General features: G+C 40.5%; 1 protein-coding gene across 7 annotated transcripts in view; it reads right to left on the reverse strand.

Moving 5' to 3' along the window:
• synrg (synergin, gamma) overlaps nucleotides 1–23,963 on the reverse strand; it is a 123,760-nt gene that overhangs the window by 34,293 nt on the left and 65,504 nt on the right. For all 7 annotated transcript variants that reach the window (XM_055658211.1, XM_055658210.1, XM_055658208.1 and 4 more), the window contains one exon: nucleotides 19,820–20,788. In XM_055658211.1, the coding sequence (XP_055514186.1) occupies nucleotides 19,820–20,788 (969 nt within the window). The remainder of the gene's footprint in view (nucleotides 1–19,819; nucleotides 20,789–23,963) is intronic.

Below are 23,963 nucleotides of genomic sequence, written 5' to 3' on the forward strand. Positions count from 1 at the left end.
CAGTTGGAAACTGCTAAGTATGATGTTGTGGGAATTGCAGAGACATGGCTGCAAGAGGGCCAGGGCTGGGAACTGAATATTTAGGGTTATACGTGCTATCAAAAAGACCGACTGGTGGGCAGAGGGGGTGGGGTAGCTCTGTTGGTAAGGAATGAAATTTAGTCCTTTGCGAGGGGTGACATAGAATCAGAAAATGTAGTCATTGTGGATAGAACTGATAAATTGTAAGGGCAATAAGACCCAAATGGGAGAGATCTACATGCCCCCAACAGTAGCCTGGATATAGGGTGCAAGTTGCAGCAGAGTTAAAATTGGCATGTAACAAAGGTAATGCTATGGTGGTTATGGGAGATTGCAATATGTAGGTAGACTGGGAAAATCAGGTTGGTAATGGACCCCAAGAAAGGGAGTTTGTAGAGTGCCTCCAAGATGGAGCCTACCAGGGTGAAGGCAATTCTGGATTTAGTGTTGTGTAATGAGCCGGATTTGATAAAGGGAACTCAAGGTAAAGGAGCCATTAGGAGGTAGTGACCATAATATGATAAATTTTAATCAGTAATTTGAGAGGGAGAAGATAAAATCAGAAGTGTCAGTATTGCAGTCGAACAAAGGGGACTATGGAGGCATGAGGGAGGAGCTGGCCAAAGTTGACTGGAAAGGAACCCTAGCAGGGATGATGGTGGAACAGCGATGGCAGGAATTACTGGGAATAATCCAGAAGATGCAGGATCATTTAATTCCAAAGAGGAAAGATTCTAAGGGGAGTAGGAGGCAACCGTGGCTGACAAGGGAAGTCGAGGACAATATAAAACTAAAAGAGAAGACGTATAACGTAGCAAAAATGAGCAGGAAGCTAAGGGATTGGGAAACTTTTAAAGAACAACAGAAGATAACTAAATAGGCAATATGGGGAGAAAAGATGAAGTAGGAAGTTAAGCTAGCCAAGAATATAAAGGAGGATAGTAAAAGCTTCTTTAGGTACGTGAAAAAGAAAAGATTAGTTAAGACAAATGTGGGTCCCTTGAAGACAGAAACAGGTGAATTTATCATGAGGAACAAGGAAATGGCAGACAGGTTGAACAGGGTACTTTGGTTCTGACTCCACTAAGGAGGACACAAACAATCTTCCAGATGTACTAAGGGACAGAGGATCTAGGGTGACGGAGGAACTGAAGGAAATTCACATTAGTCAAGAAATGGTGTTGGGTAGACTGATGGGACTGAAGGCTGATAAATCCCCAAGTCCTGATGGTCTGCATCCCAGGGTATGTAAGGAAGTGGCTCTAGAAATTGTGGACGCATTGTGATCATTTTCCAATGTTCTATAGATTCTGGATCTGTTCCTATGGATTGGAGGATAGCTAATGTTATTCCACTTTTTAAGACAGGCGGAAGAGCGAAAACAGGGAATTATAGACCAGTTAGCGGTGGGGAAGTGGCTGGAGTCAATTATAAACTATGTAATAGCGGCGTATTTGGATAGCAGTAACAGGATTGGTCCAAGTCAACATGGATTTACGAAGGGGAAATCGTGCTCGACTAATCTTCTGGAATTTTTTGAGGATGTAACAAGTAAAATGGAAAAGGGAGACCCAGTGGATGTAGTGTATCTGGACTTTCAGGTCCCACACAAGAAATAAGGTCCCACACAGGAGATTAGTGGGAAAAATTAGAGCACATAGTATTGGGGGTAGGGTACTGACATGGATAGAACATTGGTTGGCAGACAGGAAACAAAGAGTAGGAATTAACGGGTCCCTTTCAGAATGGCAGGCAGTGACTAGTGGGGTACCGCAAGGCTCGGTGCTGGGACTGCAGCTATTTACAATATATATCAATGATTTAGATGAAGGAATTAAAAGTAACATTAGCAAATTTGCAGATGACACAAAGCTGGGTGGCAGTGTGAACTGTGAGGAGGGTGCTAGGAGGATGCAGGGTGACTTGGACAGGTTGGGTGAGTGTGCGGATGCATGGCAGATGCAGTATAATGTGGATAAATGTGAGGTTATTTACTTTAGTGGCAAGAACAAGAAGGCAGATTATTATCTGAATGGTGTCAGATTAGGAAAAGGGAAAGTGGTGATGGGCCGAATGGCCTACTCCTGCACCTATTTTCTATGTATCTATTTGTTAAAGATAGTGGTTCTCCAACTTCACAGTGAATAGATTTGACAGTCATACTCAACTATGTAAAGCTGAAGAACAATGTGATTATAAGCAGCATGTGTTATCAATATTCCTTTAACCGCTGCTCTCACAGATCTAGCAAGATGTGTCAATTGGTGGCAACGCACGGCGACAATGTTGTAACGGAGATAACTCAACATCGTTAATTCTGTCCATTTGCAAGGAGTTCAGTGTTACAACTGGTTAAACCCCAGACTATTTTTAGACTGGTTTGGGCTGGACAGTAATTGAAAATGTACACAATCAGAATTGAAACAACATAATTACTTGCACAGCAGAGCTCCACGTTCCAAGTGTGTGCATGTGACACCCCACATGGCAAATCCATGATCTCATTCTCTGCCCCCCACAAGTCCCTTTACGGTTTTAACAGGATAAAGGGCCTGTCCCACTTATACGACTTTTCCGGCGACTGCCGGCACCCGTCATATGTCGTTGCAGGTCGGCGTAAATTTTCAACATGTGGAAAATTCAGCGGCAACCAGAAGTCACCCAAGGCTACGACTCTTTGGGTGACTGAGGAGTGCTCACGACCATACTAGTGAGATCCTGGCAACATGTCGCGGGGTGAAGCCTGTACGGTCGTGAGTAGTCGCCCAAAGAGTCGTACCTTGTTCTGGTCGCCGCTGGATTTTCAACACGTTGACATTTTTCAGCAACCTGCAATGACCTATGACGGGTGCCGGCAGTCGCCGAAAAAGTTGCGTAAGTGGGACAGGCCCTTAACTCCACATTCAAATAATTCCACATTCAACTAATTCCGTTGCAAAAGTGGTTCTGCAGCACAGGACGTTGTGAACAACATTAAAATTCATGCCATTGCCATTTACTAATCTCACCCCCTAATCTGACCACCACCATTGAAAATCATAACTCATTTGCCAAACAAAGTTACTGGAATATTTGTGCAAAAAAAAGACACTCAAGGTTTAATTTCCTACACTGTCAGAAATCAATGTCTGCAGTTTGGAAGCTGCTGCCGTTAGCCACAACCATGATATGATGCCGAACGGCAACTTGGTAATGAGAGCTGGAATGAAATGTCAGCAAATGCTGATGATTGTCAATGGTGGTGGTCAGAATAAATTTGTCACTTTGAACTGAAATAACATCTTGCAGGCAGGTTGATGAACAATATACAAGCTCGGAATACTCCAACTACGTTAATTATCATTTATTTAAATTCAACGCAAACCTCATCATTAATTTTAGAAACAGAGGCAATTTTTTAGTTTCATTTGTCATTAGGAGCATCTATTCAAGTATCATCAGTTTGTAAATTTTTTTTTCAAACATTGACATTCATCACAGATGAATAGATAGTTAATGTTTATTTGCATAAATCTATTCTTGGACCAGTTTTGTCATTACTCACTTTACTTTATTTAAGTTGTTACAACTGTTTTGGAATAAGTTGTCCCATCAGAAATGCTACTTGTTACAGATATTATATGAGGTACAGGCCTTTTCATTTATGTGTTGTTGGGTTGAGAACGTTACTCTGATGGCTTCAGCTCTAATTTTCCATGCTGGCCACCCCAGGGAACAACGGTTCACTACATTTGGACTGCACTGGGTTGGGGCAGGCAGCTTGTTCCCTGGACATTAATGAACCAGACAAGCATGAGGGCATAGATAGCAAAGACATTCAGAACATTTTCCCAGGATGGAAATATCAAAGGCTAGAGGGCATAGCTTTAAGGTAAGAGGGGCAAAGTTTAAAGGAGATGTTTGGCGTAAGTGTTTTACACGTGTCTGAAATGCGCTTCCGGGGGTGGTAGTGGAGGCATATATGATAGTGGTGTAGAAGGGACTTTTGGATAGGTACATGGATGTGCAGGGAATGGATTATGTGCAGACGGATAAGTGTTGGTCTTGGCATCATGCTTGGTGTAGACATTGTGGGCCAAGGGGTCTGTTCCTGTGCTATATGTTCTATGTTTTCATATGAATATAATAGTTTTCACCACTATTGTCACCATTACTGATCCAATTATCATTCATCTTTTTACTCTAGAGTTCTTAAATGAATTTAGTCTCTCTCATGTCCACGATGATCATCGCGATACCACTGCACCCGTTTCTCCATGAAAGATCATATGTCCCTACAGTAACTGATTCAAAGCAACTACTGGCTGTCAGCTACCAACAACACAAAGATTCTGCATATAATCAGTGTTTAGCTTTGAAAATATTGATATATGTAGGTCAGAATTAAAATTGTGAACAGCACCAGTAGTTGAAATTCCAGTGCTCTTTGATATTCCAAGTTGGCATTCCCCAGACAAGTCTAAGCTGGTTAGTTATTCTGAAACTAACCCCTGGTTCTGGACTCCACCAACATCAGGAACATTTTTCCTGCATCTAGCCTGTCCAATCCCTGAAGAAATGTATATGTTTCCATAAGATCCCTTCTCACCCTACTAAATTCCAATGAACCCAGTCGATCCATTCTTTCGTCATACGATAATGAGATAACCATATAACAATTACAGCACGGAAACAGGCCATCTCGGCCCTACAAGAATGTGCCGAACAATTATTTTCCCCTAGTCCCATCTACCTGCACTCAGACCATAACCCTCATAAGATGAATGAGATGATGATTACCTGTAGTAGTTAGAGGAAACTCAAAATAAAGATTTGTGGACAGGTTTATCTTCATGAGAAATAAAGTCATCTGCTAATTGTCGAGGATATGTGTCAGGTGAGAAACAGAAAATAGGTGCAGGAGTAGGCCTTTTTGCCCTTCGAGCCAGCACCGCCATTCAATATGATTATGGCGGATCATCCAAAATCAGTACCCCGTTCCTGCTTTCTCCCCATATCCCTTGATTCCATTAGCCCTAAGAGCTATATCTAACTAATATCTATCAACAAATTTGCTAGTTATTTGGCAGTTTTTGCAATTCTTTGAATGCCACCATCATTGACCGAAACTTCCATTGAAAATGGGGAGGCTAGGGTAGATAGACTTCTTCACCCCAGCACCTTGCTTGAATGCAATTAAACTGGTTAACCCCACCCCAAAAGATGAGGAACAAGTTTTTTAGCAGGATGTAACAAAATGCATCCCCCCCCAGAGTTCAGAACAAAAAAAATCAATCCATTTATTGATAACAATGACAATAATTAGAAGTACTTTGTCATTTGCTTAACATGAATTTACATATTCAATACACAGTACTGGAAGCATATAGAGCTTAGTAACATGGTGATAAGACAACACCATTACCTCAATGTCAGCAAAACAAAGGAGCTAGTCATCCACCTGAGGAAGCAGGTTAGTTCCAAGGTGGAATTATCATAACAATCTGTCCTATTTCTGCTTTGGCCAAGACAGCACATCAATGCCTGTACTTCATCAATAGACCAAGGAAATTCAGCATGTTTCCCATATCATTTATCAATCACTACAATGCAAGATACATGACAGTGCCTGCATGTGCAAAAAAGATGACAAATAACGCACCAGTGTACAAATCATCATAGATTTGTTTGGCACAGGCTGCTCAGTCCAAGACAGCAGGAAATGACACAGTTGTGGACACAGTTTAGTCCATCACGCGTAACAGCAATTCACTCCTCCCCCCCCCCCAATCGCACACTTCACACTGTTTCAAAAAAGGAACCAACATAATCATGGACTCCTGCACCCCAGCCATTTCCTCTTCCGTCAGGCAGAAGATACAAAAGCTTGAAAGCTCGCACCACCAGATTCAAGAGCAGTTTCCTCCTGTTATTAGGCAGCTGAATGGACCTCTCATAATCTATAGATTTCCCAACCTACCACGTTTGTAACACTTGCACTTTTTTTAATCATCTGCACTTTCTATAGCTGTAACAATTTTCTTTCTCTTGGAACTACCTGTTATATTTGTGTAAAGTTCGATTGTACTCATAGACTCATGCAGCATGGAAACATGCCCTTCGGCTCAACATGCCCCCATCTACATTAGTCCCACTTGCACGCATTTGGCTCATATCCCTCTACATCTTCTTGTTCTTGATTCCTCGATTCTGGGTAAAAGACTATGCATCTATTCCCCTCATGATCTGGTAAAACCTCTACAAGACCACCCCTTATCCTCCTGCGCGCCAAGGAATAAAGTCCTAGCCTGATCAACCTCTCTTCATAGTGCAGGCCCTCAAGTCCTGGCAACATCCTTGTAAACCTACTCTGTACTCAGTACTCTTTCCAGCTTAACAACATCTTTCCTATAGCAGGGTGGCCAAAATTGAACACAATATTCCAAATGTGGCCTCACCTATGTCTTGCACAACTGTTACATAACTCTACCTCGACTCAATAGTATGATTGGACTGGATAGCACACATAACAAAGCTGTATCTCGAAAAATGTGTAATAAACCAATACCAAGAAAAAGTAGCCCCAGTACACTAACAACTTATAGTCATGATATTAATTGCAATTTTCTGCATAAATTAGTTTCAGGAGAAAGTTGAAAGCCCATCATACTAACATCTGACCAACAGTCATAGTCCTTCCAACAGCAACCTTTAGCTACTCCATGTTTAGGAAACACATGGAAATGTCATGTATGTTCCCAACATACTTCCATTGATAATTACCACAGAATATATGTTGACAACAAACATCTGATTGATATTCTCGACCAGCATTAGTAATAAAACAAAAATTCTTAACATGTCAGGCAGCATTTGTTCAGAATAAGATTTAATATGACATAACATTTAATCAATCTGAATTGTTAATTCTGTTTCTCTCTACATCGATGCCATCTGACCTGGAGTCTATGTCATGCATTTGTGATGTCAAATGAGTGAAAGCAATTTTCTTGTGAAATTGTTAATGCATTTAACGCTATCCTGAGACACTGTGGGACAACCAGATGGCTGGAAAAGTTTTTAACTGTCATGAGGTTACAATTTTCATGAAATCCCAGTGTCTTTAAATACTGCTGGAGTTCAGTCCCTTCTAAATATACCCAAAGGCTCCAGGGCTGTCTCACCTGCTTCCTATTGTGGCCCCGCACAATACTCCAACACTGAAGTGGGTATTGCAGTAGTTATATGGCTTTACTGCTCTTCGCATTCCACGTCAAGTCCTCATTGTAATTCCTTGCTCCATATTCTTCATACAAGTTCTGCTCTCTACAGATAATTGCCAAAATCTTCCGCCTTCCCCTGGTTCTCCAACACAATTGGTGGCGCCAGGTCTTGACTTTGTGTTATCTAATGCTAGCTTTCAAATCTAACAATTCTGATTCTGCTCTAAAGAACTTTCCGTTTACTTCCAACTGAGCCGTTGTGACATTCATTCAGGTTCTCGTGTCTCGGAATTGATCAGATCTACTGTAATGTCAGAAAGTTTCCAGACTACTCCGCTCCTCCTTTTATCTAATTGTCTCCAGTCATCTCCACCTAAACAAGGCCCAAGTGCTCTCACACAGCACCTTGAAGATGATCACATTGAATGGCGGTGCTGACTCGAAGGGCCAAATAGCATCCTCCTGCACCTATTGTCTATATATCTATGCACCCAGACTCAGTACCCCCCTTATCTTCCTTACACGTGCCTTCAAAACTCTACACAGCATTGATATTGCACATGGGTCTGTATTAACTGTTGTACAATAGTTATAAGATAAACAAAATATGGCACTGACAAATAGCAAGAAAAGAAAGTTCGAGAACGAGGAAATTAGTAAAGTTTCATGTGCCGTCACAGGAGGTGAACCCTAAAGACATGAGAGACTAGATAGGCTTTTTAATACAACACAAACACATAACAAATAATGTTTAAAGACAGACACGAGGATAGAAAGGTGATATTGACTAAGTGTACACAACATAGAAAAAACAAAATAAAGTTAAAAGAATGGAAGACAACTGCAGCGATAGTAGATTCTTCTTTCAGACTTTGCCAGTAAGCATCATTATGGTTCAAGATGTCCCTTAATGTCCCAGAATCATTATCCTGCCTGACCAACAACCACAGGAGAATAAAAACAGGTATAATAGAACTGGAGATCACTTTCTACTACAGGCACAGGAGAAGGCGCATTATTTGTGAGAAGTTACATCATACAGCCTTTAGTAGTCAAAAATGCATTGAGATTTAAATGGATTTTAATATGTTACGATCAGTGCATTGATGTCTTGTTGGTTATATCTTTTTGTACACTTGCATTAGTTTGATAAACAGGACACCAATCACTTGCTCTAGGTACGGGCAAGTCAACATGACATTACACCGCCAAATATTCAAAGATCAGTGTTTATTAGCAAGATGCCACTTCAGAAAAATGTCAGAAAATACTATATGTAGTCATACATTACAGAGTGTAACAGTTATTTGAAATACAGATTAGACTTCACATGCAATACTTCTGCAAACAGAGCAAATTACAGAAATAAAAGCTGAAGAAAGCAGATTCAGGTAAAAGGTATTTTAAAGCATTAAGCATTTTTATACAAGAGATTTAATTTCATTACAAAAAAGCAGTAAGATGAATGTATTGGAATGCAGTTGAATCCTGATAAAGACATGGACCAATTCAGTGATACTGGCACATATCTGTAGACTGTATTTAGATCAGAAATTCCATGGACAGAGTAAATTGGGATTCAAAGTGGAAATGCCTTTATTTGGACTCAACTGTACAGGATTAAAATGTCAATGGAGCTGATGTGAAACAAAGAAAGTCACATGGTTTTGTTTGGTTAGATACAGAAAGGTTAGACATGAATAAAAAAAGATTAAAATGATTCCAACCTTATTTTCAGCAGAGATGTGATCATTATTCAGAAATTCAGAATAGAAGGGTTCAGAATATTGTGTACATTAGTGAGCAGTAGAAGTGTATTTCCATTGATAAAACAGATCTTTAATAAGAATTAAACCAAATTACAATTCAGAATTCAATATAAGATTGTCTCAGGATTGTATTATGATAGTCTCCCGATATTACTTTGATATTAACATGCATAAAACCTTTGCTACTATAGTGATACAGCATGGAAATAGGCCCTTCAGCCAACCAAATCCACGCTGACCAACGATCACCCTGTACTCTAGTTCCATCCTACACACTAGGAACAATTTACAGAAGCCAATTAACCAACAAATCTGTACGTCTTTGGATTGTAGGAGTTAACAAGAGTGCCCAGAGAAAACCCACACGATCACGGGGAGAATGTTCAAACTGCGTACAGACAACACCCATAGTTAGGATCGAACATGAGTCTCTGATGCAGTGAGGCAGCAACTCTACCACTGCACCACTATTGACTTAAATGCCAATGTAAAACATAAGGCTGATAATAGTGCAATCTTGTGATACCTATGGAGAACGTAGTTCAAGATTGCTCAAACATCCTACAAGTAATTGACGTTAATTTCACCAACAATGTGTTCACAATTGCACAAGACAGCCAGAGTAGGCAAAAACTCAGTCGTCGTAAGACATTTCTTAAATGTTTGTGTGAGATTCGAATACCATGTGCTGCAAATCCAAACTATTCATTGCCTGATAAATATGGAGATACCAAAGGAATCCAGCAATGAACTCAAACCAAGACTATAGAAATTATTTCTAATGTCGAAAATTAGACTTTGGTTTTGATCCCCCACACATACGAAACAAAGTTAATTCTGTAGCTACATAGTGACAATCCTTTGCCAATGTCTCACCTATTTTGAGAATATCTTGTACACAAGGTGTCTTTGTTTTTTGTAAATACCTAACTCCCCACTCACTTTTACTCCTGCATGTTGCTTTTTATAAAAAAATATTTTAAAATTCTGTTCATCTGGCATCCATCTGATCTGCTAGAAAAATTATTTTGACTTTCTTTAAATGTAAATGGCCTCTTTAAAGTTTAAAAGCTATTTACATTTAGTCAATGTGAGGTATAACTTTTAACAAAAGGGGCAAACGCAAATAAAAGTCAATTGGTGCTCTTTAAATTCAATCAATCATTTTGGTTTTTAAGCTCGCTTGATCACTAAAGGTCAGACATTATCAAAAAAGCAATAGTGCAATTCATCTTTACGCTAATGTCAATGTGAATTTAATCTAATGTTCACACAGTATGAGTGAGGGGCAGAGTATAACCGTTTCACAATATTTTCATAACAGATGGAAATAAAGATGCTTTTCTAATATAGGGTACTGCATGTGCCTTTTCATTATCCTTACTCAAGTAAAATATTGGACTCTAAACGGTTCCCTTCATTACGGAATGTTTTGATTCTTAAGGCTCATAATTGCTTTACATAATGTCAATAAACATGTTGAATTATTAAAGCCTGCATAAAGCAACACCAGGTCCCTGGTGACAGCTGCCAAGTGTCAAGAGTCTGTTATTGTCATATGTCCCAGATAGAACAATGAAATTGTTGTTATATCATTCTTACAATGGGACCACTGTTATGCTTTAAAAAGCAGCATTTTCACAAAACTACTATGCCTGGATCAAATGGCACAGTGCTTATAAATAATTCACATCTTCCATTTCAAGCTTAAGTGACAAACCCCTCACTTTCTAGCAGATTCACAATTCTCAAGTGTCTGAGGAAGAATAGAAATACAATTATATTCAGATCCAGTTTAAATCGTCACCCATCTCTCTTCCATCTGGAAAATAACAGTCTGAGAAAATAATTTGTTTTTATGCAGCCTCAGCTTGGCAATGATCGACAGCCATTGTTTCCTAATTCAGACCCCTAACCCTCACCTCCATCGAGCGACCACAGCAGTCCTTCCAGGTTTATGCGCACCTCTTCTAACCTTCTACTGCACCCGGTGTTCCTGATGTGGGCTCCTCCACATCAGAGAGATCAAGCAAAGACTTGGCGACCATTTCGCTGAACACTTGCATTCGATATGCCAAGGCCTACTGGATCTCCCGGTTGCTAACCATTTTAACTCCCCTTCCCATACTGATCTTAATATCCTGGGCCTCCTCCATTCCCAGAGTGAAGCCACACATAAACTGGAGGAACAGCACCTCATATTTCTCTTGAGTAGCTTACAACCTGAGAAGTGATTTCTCCAATTCTTCCAATGTAATAAACCCCCCGTTCCCCTCCTACATCTTCTCCTCACCCCCTCTCCTGAGACCTACCTGGAATCACACCGATTTCTCCCCTCCCCCGACATTCCTTCCGCCAGCTTTCCAATTCACAAATTTTCAATCCTTGTGTACCACATGTTTTGTTTTTTTCATCTCTGGCCTTTCTCCACGTACCTGCCCATCAAACCCCCTGCTCGCCTATCCACCTATTACTTGCCACGCTTTGTCCTGCCTTTCCTCTTTGCCAGCTTTCTCCCCCCCCCCACATCCCACAATCATACCGAAGAAAGGTCCCAACCCAAAACGTCACCTATCCATGTTCTCCAGAGATGCTGCCTGACCCGCTGAGTTACTCCAGCACTCTGTGAAACGTCACCTATTCATGTTCTCCAGGGATGCTGCCTGACCCGTTGAGTTACTCCAGCACTCTGTGAAACGTCACTCATCCATGTTCTCCATAGATGCTGCCCTACCCGCTGAGTTATTCCAGCACTCTGTGAAACGTCACCTATCCATGTTCTCCACAGATGCTGTCTGACCCACTGAGTTACTCCAGCACTTTGTCCCTTCGTTTGACACTTTCTATGTAACAAGGTGGTCATTTAGCTGTTTTTTTAAATGTTACTGGAATCAAGAAATCACAATGCATATTTATTTTAATATATATGATATAGGATTTCTTATAGTTCTGTTCAATAAGTTGCAACTATTGTAGCTTGCAAAGCACAATTTTCTTCCGCTGATGTTCGGTCTGTGAATTTGGGCTGTAATTTAATCTAGCCGTTTAAAATATTTTAAAATATATAAATAATTAACAGCAAGTCAATTCAATGATGATATTTTCTGTTTGTGGGATTTCCTCCATCTCATTTTGTCTGCATTTGGAGTGTGTGACAGGATGGTGCCCCACATCTAGGAATTCTTCTATAAACTCCAAAACACCTTTACTCTGAAACAAGCTTAAAGAAAAATGTTCAATTCAATTTCTGACCATATCTGTAAATGGAATTTATCTCACCTTAATCCTAATCAAACCTTTAGATTACTGGAATGATCTTGTCTGATTGTTTAATAAAACAATGTTTCGGATTTGGTAAGATTAATTGGATGCGACCGACAATGTCAGGTAATACTGAGAAATTCACAATGCAGATACTCTTCTGTATCAAGACCAGAACAGTAATTTTAAGAAACAAATAAATATTACTTCAACAAAAATGCAACAAAGTCAACTCCTGATATTCCACCATCTTTGAATTATTCAGTAATTTGAATTATGCAGTATTAATAATAAAATCATATTAGAATTTTGATCTAACAAATATACTTACCAGATAATTTAAGTGCATTGTACTGTCAGAATGCCAATGATTCATAATAACAATGATCATTAAGGAACTGCAGATGCTGTAAAATCGAAGGTAGACATAAATGCTGGAGAAACTCAGTGGGTGAGGCAGCATCTATGGAACGAAGGAAATAGGCAACGTTTCGGGTCTTAAGAAGGGTCTCGACTCGAAACGTCACCCATTCCTTCTCTCCAGAGATGCTGCCTGTCCCGTGGAGTTACTCCAGCTTTTTGTGTCTATCTTCGGTTTTAACCAGCCTCTGCAGTTCCTTCTTACACAGAATTATACAAGCTTTAAACCTGCCAGGTGATACCACTGAGGGCCTGGAAATATGCAAGTCACGTGGAGGCACATCAGTTAAATTTGGTTCAGGGTAAATAATACCACTTTTAATCTGCAGGTCTAAAGAATTCTGTTTCCAATCCATTGTTTTATTTTTAATTTCCTCTGACACCTTATTCTTTATCAACTGATAAAGATTGATTAAAGATTAAAGATTTAGATACCAAGATCAGACACAATACTGACTTCTCCATTAATCATTTTTCAAACAGTAAAAACAAAGTTTGGATTAAAGTTTACACTCTTGTTTCCTCTCTTACCCTCCATCCATTGCACATTAAAACACAGAAAATAATGATATCCTACAACCTGTGGGTTAGCCAGTAAATTGCCTATCACATTTATATCCTCAATGATCCATGTTAAAATCAAAAGCCACTGAAGGCAACCCAGTGAATTCTGTGACATAACAGCAAGACATTACCATAGTCTCTGCTACAACTCTGTACTAGATTGGATTCATAAGTCTGTCTGTTTATCCATAACTAAAACTCTGATCTTGTGCTCTTCCGGTTTGCGTTGTTTTTATATTTGCGCAAAAACGGCAAAACCAATAGCGCCACGTTTTTTCGCCACCTTGCCCGCCATTCTCCTGTGCTGCAAGTGCAACACGTTTTGTTCCGATCGGTGGTACAAAAGATAATAAGATTTAAAAATCGTAAAAACCGCACATGCGCAGATTGGTCTCCGCTCCTGTCACTCAACGGGTGCGACGCCCCTTCCTGTACTGTGACTGGGGATCAGTGGCATCACAATGGGAACCCATCAGCCGCGTCAGCTGGGGGGAAGGGGAGGGGGAAGGAGAGTGGGGGGAGGTGGGAAGGGGGGAAGGAAGAGGGGGGGAGGTGGGAGCAGGGGAAGGGCAAGGGGGGAGAGAGGGCATACTGGATACGCAATTATCTCTCTGTCTCCCCTTTTACTTTTCCCCCACCCCATGCCCGTTCACCTATATTCCATCCTCTGGTTTCACAGTTCACAAATCTTCTCTACTTGTTTCCACATCTCACACATTTTGTCTTTTCATCTCTGGCCTTTGTCGAATTATCTCCCATTAAACTCCTCCCCCACACACCTGTATCCACCTATCCCTTGCCAAGCTTAGTCTCATCCCCAAATCTCTTCCCGCTTTCTCCCCCACGACTAGTTAGTCTGAAGAAACATCACCTCCCATGTCCTCCAGAGGTGTTGCTTGATCAACTGAGATCCTCCAGCACGTCCCTTTTTGTAAACCATTATCTGCAGTTCCTTGTGCCTCCACTGCATCACCTGTTTGCATATTTGTGACATTAGATTGTAGATTAGCTGTATTTCATCTGCCACTTTTTTTGCCCCATTCTCCCAACCTGTTCAAGTCCACCTGCAGTCCCTGCATTTTCTACACTGCCTGCCCCTCAACCTATCTTCATATCATCTGCAAATTTGGCCACAAAGCCTTCAATTCACTCATTCAAATCATTAATTTACAATGTGAAGAGTAGCGGCCCCAGCACCGGCCTCTGCAGAACACCACTAGTCACTGGTAGCCAACCTTTATTCCCACTCTTTGCCTTCTGCATTGCAGCCAACCTTCTATCCATGCTAGCATCTTCCCTCTGATACCATCTTCTTTAGCAGACTGACATGCGGCACCTTATCAAAGGCCTTCTGAAAATCTGCTTTCACCTATCCTGCTATTTACTTCATCTCAGAATTCCAACAGATTCGTCAGGCAAGATCTCCCCTTTACAAAACCATTTTGACTTTGGCCTATTTCATCATGTGCTCGGAAACCTCATTCTTTGTAATAGACTCTTAAAATTTTACCAATCACTGAAGTCAGGCTAACCGGCTAACCTACAGACTAATCTATAGTTTCCCTGCTTCTGCTTCGCTCCCGTCTTCAACAGAGGAGTAGCATTTACAATTTTCCAATCCTTTGGAACTACTCCTGACTCTACTGATTCTTGAAAGACTCTAGTGATTCAACGTGTTTTTGATGCACAGGGTAGCAATCTAGATCCAAATGTTCAAACATTAACAAACTAGGAAAACAAAGGAGGTTAAATAACAGCCTTTTAATACAAAATGGTTTTAAGTGAAATGAACTGTGTAACAATACTTTAGTTCAGTATCTCAATACTTTGCTGAAATGGATACCTCACATTTGGCACTTCTGTATACTGAGATACCTATTAAGAATTTAATGGCACAATTGGACAATAGGTTTGCCTTTGCCTATTCTTCACATCTTCCATAAAGAACTCCTTTACTGCAATAGTCACACTATCACCTCCTATCAATCTGACCAAGAGCAACATTTTATTCTTTAATACCCAAACCCCTTCCAGTTTTCATCATAATTTTCCATTCTGCCATTTATGTATATGATCTGCCTGCTTAACCCATTTCTAATCAGTCTCGAGAGGCTGTGATGGGCCATCATCCTAAACCACATTGATGTGAAACTAATTTCCCTTCAAATATCCTGAGATTCTGCTTCTTAGTCCTAGAAATTTCAGTGAAAGTAAACAACTCTCAGCATCTGACCTCTCAATCACTCTCAGAATCGTATATTCTCAAGAGATCACCTGTCATGTTTTTTTTAAACCCTGTAGGAATCGGGCAACTTACTCAACCTTTGCTCTTTGGACACCTTGGTAACAACTTTCATTAGCAATCGTTCACATCAAGTCCACTCCTACCACATCTTCCCCTGATTCTACCAATTACACAAGCATCAATATTTCTCAAATACTAAAGAATATTCTATATATAAATCATGCTGCCAATCAAATTGTACAAAATCACTCAAATAGCAGGATAGATAAAATGAGCAGCTGTAAATGGCTACAATTAAGCTACAAATCTGCATTTTTTAAATGTGGAAGGAAACCAGAAATCTAAAAGGTAACCCATGCGATGAGAGAGAGCGGGCAAACTCCACACAACCAACATCAGAGGTCATGATTGAACTGTGAGTCAGCAGGATCATACCGTCAGTCAGTGTGTCACCTTAGATGGATTAATGGGAATGTGGGGAGAATAAAGGGGGAATAGCATAGGATTAGTGTAAATGGTTCTTGATGTTTGGTAGGGTCTCAACGGACATGGGGCTTATGTCCATGCTGCATCACGAAGAATTGATGACACGGAATACTGAAGCAAAAACAAATTCTGGCAACAAAATGTCATCCATATCAATGATTTAGATGAGAATATACACGGCAAGATTAACAAGTTTGTAGATGACACAAAAGTAGATGGCATTGCACAGTGAAGATGGTTGTCAAAAATTGCAGCAGGATCTTTCTTGATCGATTGAGCAGATGTGCTGAGGATGGTTGATGGAATTTAACAGAAATGTGAGGTTGCATTTTAGGAGTACTAACATGGGTAGAATCTACACAACGAATGGTAGGGCTCTTGGGAGTGTTTCAGAGTCAAAAAGACTTAATCAGTCAGAACATTGAGTGTAGACGTTGGGATGTCGCATTGCAGTTGTATAAGATATTAGTGAGTCTTCATTTAGATTATTGTGTTCAGTGTTAGACACCACGTTAAAGGTAAGATGTTGTCAAGCTGGAATGGGCGCAGAGATAGAGAGAGAGAGAGGTTGAGCAGGCTTGGACTCTATTCCTTGGAGCGCCGGAGGATGAAGGATCTTACAGAGGTGCACAAAATCATGAGAGGAATAGATTGGGTAGATGCACAGAGTCTATTGCCCAGAGTAGGGGAATTGAGAAGCAGAGGACATAGGTTTAAGGTGTGGGGAAATAGATTTAATAGGAACCTGAGGAGTAACTTTTTCATGCAAAGGGTGGTGAGTATATGGAACGTGCTGCTGGAGGAGGTAGTTAAGGCAGGTACTATCGCAACATTTAAGAAACAGTTAGACAGGAACATGGATAGGGCAGGTTTAGAGGGATATGGACCAAGCGCAGGCAGGTGGGACTAGTGTAGATGGGAGATGTTGGCCAGTGTGGGCAAGTTTGACCGAAGGTAGACACAAAATGCTGGAGTAACTCAGCGGGTCAGACAGCATCTCTTGAGAGAACGAATGGGTGACGTTTCTGGCCGAGACCCTTCCTCAGACTGATGTCAGGGGAGTGGGCGGTGCAGATAGATCAGCCATGATTAAATGGTGGAGTAGACTTGATGGGCCTAATGGTCTAATTCCACTCCTATTCCTTAGGATCGTATGAATAGGCCACGTTTCGGGTCAAGCATTTTGAGTCTATCTTTTGGTAGATATTGGTCAGGTGGTAATTGCAAGTGAACCTTTCAGACTGGGGAAAAAAAACTAAAATTTGAATGTGCAGGTGATCTCCAGTTACAAACGACCAATTTATGGATGCCCTTACATATGATCCTGCCTTCTCCCCATAACCTTGGACACCTGTACTAATCAAGAAACCATCCATCTCCGCCTTAAAAATATCTATTGACGGCCTCCACAGCCTTCGGAGGCAAAGAATTCCACAGATTCACCACCCTCTGACTAAATACATTTCTCCTCATCTCCTTCCTAAAATAACGTCTTTTAATTCATTTTCTTCAGAGATGCTGTCTGATCTGCTGTTACTCCAGTTTTTAATGTCTATCTTCGGTTTAAACCAGCATCTGCAGTTCCTTCCTACACTATATTTCTAGCATTTGTAAAGCAAGGAAATGCACGAGCTGGATTTTTAAAAATGAACAAGGAAGATCCTTATGATCAAACCTGATCTTCAACATACAAATCAGCACATTTGTTTCAAGTGGCCAAGTGCACATGGAGCTATTAATAAGCACAGAGAATAACCCTGAGAAAAGCATTGCCAATGCATTACATTCAACAAAAGGCCAGGAATTTAAACTGTACTATATAAAATATTGACATTATTCCATTGTGTTCAAAATACTGTGTGAAACTGAGCTATTTTTAATTCTCTCATCAGAATTGCAATTTTCAAATGCTATTTGATTAACTTTCATAACAAATGCATTCCATTTCATATTTTTAAGTTGTTTTAAGAATTTGTTAAAAAGTTGTACTCATTGAGAATTACTGAGAGCATCCAGTTTAAAATTACTCCAGAATTACTGAGAGCATCCAGTTTAAAATTACTCCAGCCTATCTTGGCTCTAAATATCTTTGGTCATCACAATGAACTTCTGATTTAATCTTCTGATGAACAAATTATCTGAGAGTTAATGATTCATATGATAAAATCAAATATTGTGTTAGGATAAAATAAAAACCACTCCATGCAACAAACACTTATATGGATTAATTAAATAAAAAAAATTATGAACATTAACAAAATAGAGTTTAGAACAAAAATAATAAGCATTACGAAGCTGCCACAACTGATTTAACGTGATGGTTATACACTCCACCTCTGCCGACAACACAGATAAGCCATCATACCGAGGCACTTGAATCCAAACGTCCAGGGTATCATGGTTCCGTTCATCTTAATCTTCTGGATGAGCCTACAATGAGGTACTTTATCAAATGCATTACTAAATTTCATGTAGACGACATCCACTGCCGTACTCTAAGCAATCACCTTTGTTACCTCCTCAAAAACTCAATCATTCAAAATACATGACCTGCCCATTATCAAAAACCCCATCGCTCATAATACCCTCGGTTTATAAAGCCGTGCCTACTGCCCATAATCATCCCATTGTCTTCCAAATACAAGTAAATCCTATTCCGAAGAATCTTCTCTAATAGTTTCCCAACCAACGACGTGAGGCTCACCGGCCGAGATATTCCTGGATTATCTTGACTTCTTTTCTTAAACAACGGAACAACTTTGGCTACTCTGCAGTTCTCTGAGACCATGCCTGTGTGGATAGTGTAAGGGTGTTGTATGGATACAGTGGAAAATAGACAATATTTAATTTTTTGTTCATCACGAGAAAATGAAGAACAAATATTTGGACTACGAATGAGAAACATGCCATGTTCTGTTTTTAAAATTACTTGTCTTTTGGACATCAATTAAATTAGTCGGTTGAGCCGGAAACCCTCTCCAAATCAACAATTACTACTTTCTATTTATTTTGAGGATTCATTTTTGTTCAGAGGATTATTTATATGTTACTGATGCTTTCATCCCCTTTGCCTGACTATTGGTTGAAGAAACAGTAGATGATTATTTTAACACTGGTCTATACTTAAGTGTGGTCAACTCAGGGTATGCCCATACATTTACATCTTACATAAAGTCGAACATGCTATACCCAAGTCAGATTTTAAAAACTAGCTTCAAATGTCTTTGCATAAATAAAAGCATTGCTTATCTTCGATAATGGTGCCTTTTCACAATTATTAAAGCAATCATTTGTAACCTTGTAAGAAAATTTCAGTTAAAACTAGGCACCATGTTAAGGCACCGTGTTCTTTTTGTACAAACAATTGCTATTTAATATGGTGCTGAAAATGAAATGGAAACATAAAATTGTAATGGCAGTTTAAAAGGTTGAAGAATAACTGAGTAACAATTGCCATCCAACTTGAATAGTTGCCGCTCTTTCTGTGATTAGAATGGATGACCTGAAAATATAGGCGTGAGCAACGTTTGTGCCACCTACTGATAGAATACTGTTACACTCCAGATGGAAAAGATAATCCAATAATGATATTGGCACAATACATTGATGGCAATAGAGTAAAAATAGGTACATCAAAACAGTTACATGGTGATATTTCTAAATCAAGGGCTTGGGCTGGAATTTTCCACTATAGTTAACAGTGGGACAGAAGAATCCCCACCACTGATGATCATACAGAATGGACAGCTACGCATGTACAAGGTCATCTACTGGTGCGGTATTATAGAAAGGGAACTGTAGTAGTAATTGATTTGGATGTATTTACCAGATCAATCTAACCATTTCCTCACCTGTAACCGGAGGTGGCTGACCAATGACAGGTGGTAAATCCAGCGAGCTGTCTGACAATACATGCTTCAAATCACCACCAACCTCAGCTGACTTCATGTCAAACTGAGCAGATAAGGCATCTTCTGAGTCCTCTTTACCAATACTGCTCCCACCAATAGAAGGAAGGTCCAAAGATTTCACAGAAGCAGAGTCCTCTTTTGCTTGCTTAAAAGCAGAAAGTTTATCCATGAAAACCTTATCGGAGGTGCCAAATGCAAGGGGCAACTTGGTAATTGGAAAGTCATCATCATTCTTCCCTTGTGAAAGAGAGGTACTGTCTTTTTGCTCCTCAAAGCCCATCACAGACCCTTCCTCAGGTAATTGTTTAAAGACATCATATTTGTCTACAGTTGAGGCTGGAGGCTGCTCTGCTATGCCAAGTGAGGCATCAAAAGATGTTGTGAAGCCATCATTCTTCTCCTGCCTGAAAATATCGTACTTATCCTTTGATTTCTGTTCGTAGGATCCAGTAGTGCCAAAAGCAATAAAATCTGCAAATTCATCCTGATCCCATTCCCCACCTGCAGTAGTACTGGATGCAATGCCAAAAAGACTGAAGTCCCCAAAGTCATCAATTCCGCCAACAGTCCTGCTACCAGATGAGGAAATAGTACCGGATGAATGTGATGATGGTAATGATGGTGCGACACACACAGATGATGTAATGGATGAGGTCACAGAAACTGATGGAAATGATACAGATTTGTTCTCTCCAGATGAACTGACAGAGTTAAAAAGGTCCGTGAGACTGAAAGTGTCTTTAGGTTGTGTTACAGGTGGTGGTTGTGGAAGAAAGGGCACGGAAGGAAAGGCCGTTGTGAATGTCTTTGCTTGCTCTGAAGAATCTACTGGTGAAATGCTGTCTGCTGTTTTGAAGTCAGTGAATCCGTCATCATTTCCTGGTGACTTGAATTCTGCAAAGCCCTCCCCTGTAAACATAAAACTTTTCAGTGACAAAATACTGGCAGTGAAGAATGTAATTCTAAGTTTCACTTTTCACAGCAAACAAGCACAAGCTATTCCAAGTTAACTAAGATCAAAGCACCAACCCATACCAAGCATGCAGTGCCAAGTAAAATCCTACATAGAACATACCACCATTTAATTTCTCATTGTAGGGAAGAGGGATGATCACCGAACCAAATTTAAATACCCAAATGACCCAAATTAGGGCCATTTTGTAAATCTGGAAAAAAGAAAGTCAGAGTTTTAACCCAGCTACGATGGGCTAGATTCTGGATATTTCCCATGGTACAAATGGCATTTAGCTACATTCTCTTCAGGCCATGCACAAAAGAAGGCACACTGGTTGTTTGGCAAAAGTTGGTCTTTTCAAGAAAAAGACTATTTTTTTAATTTGTTTATAGTTTTCATTTTATTACCTGGAAATGTTACAAGGATTGTTTCACCATGCTTATGAAGGAAATTAAAACATTCTTAACAAATCCACACAACTGTATTTCAGAATAATTAACTTTTTAGGTCCATTCAAATGAATTTCGCTTTTTCTCCCGTTTTTCTCAACATGGCAACAATAATGTGACTTAGAACGGAGATGAGGAAAAACCTTTTCAACCAGAGAGTTGCGAATCTGTGGAATTCTTTGCCTCAGAAGGCAGTGGAGGCCGATTCTCTGGATGCTTTCAAGAGAGTTAGATAAACCTCTTAAATATAGTGGAGTCAAGGGATTCTGCACTGACACATCTGGAGCGCCCTGGCTCATATGTGAGGATGTTATTTGTAGATTTTAGTTCTGCATTTAATACCATCATCCCCAGCAGAATGGTGGACAAACTGTCTGATCTGGGTGTTAATGCAAACACATGCAGATGGATTAAGGACTTCTTAACAGACCGCCCACAGACTGTCAGGATGGGGTCCAATTACTCCCCAGTCCTGACGCTCAGCACAGGAGCGTCACAAGGTTAAGGTTGTGTGCTGAGTCCCATCTTGTATACAATATACACTTATGACTGTAAACCAACACACAGTACAAACAGGATCATCAAGTTTGCGGACGACACAACTGTGGTGGGACTGATAAACAACAACGACAAGTCTGCCTACAGAGATGAAGTCCAAAAACTGACTGTCTGGTGTACCAAAAACAACCTGGTACTCAACCCATGAAAGACAAAAGAACTGGTCGTTGACTTCAGGAGGAAGAGGAGAGAGGAACCTGCTCCTTTATACATCAAAGGAGACATGGTGGAGAGAGTCACTGGCTTTAAGTTCCTGGGAATAAACATCTCCCAGGACCTCAAATGGCAAATGAACACCATCACTCTTGTGAAGAAGTCACAGCAGCGGCTGTATTTCCTGAGGTCTCTGCGGAGAGCAAACGTCTCACAGCCGCTGCTGCTGTCCTTCTACCGATACGCCGTGGAAAGTATCCTCTCCTATGGCATCCTGGTGTGGTTTGCCAGCTGCACTGTGGCTGAGAGGAGGGCGCTGCAGAGAGTTATAAAAACTGCACAGAGCATTACAAACACTCAACTGCCCTCCTTGGATGATATATATAGGGCCCGATGCTTGCGCTGGGCCACAAACATCAAGCAGGACACATCCCACCCTGCCAACTACCTTTTCACTCTGCTACCCTCTGGGAGGCGATTCAGTTCTCTGAAGGCTCGCACCAGTAGACTAAAAAATAGTTTCTACCCATGTGCGATAAAATAACTTAATTCCAACAGAGAACACTGGGGAAGCAAAATGTAATTCCAAGAAATGCAACATTCTTTTTAAATTATTTTTAAATACTTATTTATTATTTTTACTAATAAGTGTACATATGTGTCAATGGTTGTCGTGTTTGTATTTTTTAACCGGAGGAGATGTAATGGAATTTCGTTGCACAGTATTGTACAATGACAATAAACGTATTCATTATTCATTCATTCATTCATTCATTCATGCGGGGAGCAGGCAGGAACGTGGTACTGATTGTGGATGATCAACCATGATCCCTTTGAATGGCGGTGCTGGCTTAATGGAGCGAATGGCCTACTCCTGCACCTAATGTCTATTTTATAGACGTTTTCGGTGGTAACATTCCAAAGAGTTTTGCATTAAACAAAATCCATCACTGAATCGTAAAAGGAAGAATGGTCAAGTTGAGAGATTGAGGAAGAGAATTCCAGAGTTTAAGGTTCTGGCAGCCAAAGGCTCCATCATCAATGGTAATTACAATAGAGGAGATGCAAGAAGCAAGAATCAAGTCAATGGATATTTTATAAGCCTGAGATAGATAGATTCTCGATTGGAACGGGTGTCAGGGGTTATGGGGGGGGGGGGGGGGGGGGGGGGGGGGGGGGGGGGGGGGGGGCAGGCGATTGGAGTTCAGAGGGAGAGATAGATCAGTTATGTTTGAATGGCGCAGTAGACTGAATGGTCTAATTCTGCTTCTATCACTTATGAACTTGAGAAGCATTGATGGAAGTTGTAAAAATCAAGAGGTGCAAAGCCATCGTGGGGTTATTACACAAATAAAAGAGCATTTTCAGAGTGAGATGTAGAAGGAGCTGTTAAATGATGCTTTGAAATTACAACTGTGGTGTTGGAAATGGAGTAAAATATGGGTAGAAATTTGGATTACTTTGTTTATGCAGATTAACACTTATGATTGGGTTCAAAAGAGGTCAATGTGAGATGATGATATTTCTTTAAAAGCATTTTATATAGAAGACAACATTAAAAAGTGGAATAAAAATACAACTCTCAGCTTCTGGAGCGCTAGTATGGGTGTTGTGCGCTGAAGGGACTGGTTTCCAGCTAGTATGGACATTGTGGGCCAAATGGATTCGTGGGCTGGCGGCTCTGTCACTCAAGCCTGTTGTGCTGGCAGCCCACTCACGAATCGCAGTTGACTCACGGTTATTCCTTGAAATTCCATTTCAAGCAGGGTGCAAGGGCACCAAATTCAAGCGCAGTTTCATACCATTTCAAGCAGGCTGCAAGGCCACTAAAGACAGCGAGTCGTGGCTCAGTCTCTCCCTCCTCCATCTTGCAGAGACTGAGCCACGCCCACACTTCCGGGTTTTATAGACCCTCCCCCCCTCCCACCAGAAGGGGCATGGCCTTCATGGCGTGATTGACAGGAGAGAC

The sequence above is a fragment of the Leucoraja erinacea genome, chromosome 28 (genome assembly GCF_028641065.1).
Source record: "Leucoraja erinacea ecotype New England chromosome 28, Leri_hhj_1, whole genome shotgun sequence".
Taxonomy (NCBI): Eukaryota; Metazoa; Chordata; class Chondrichthyes; order Rajiformes; family Rajidae; genus Leucoraja; species Leucoraja erinaceus.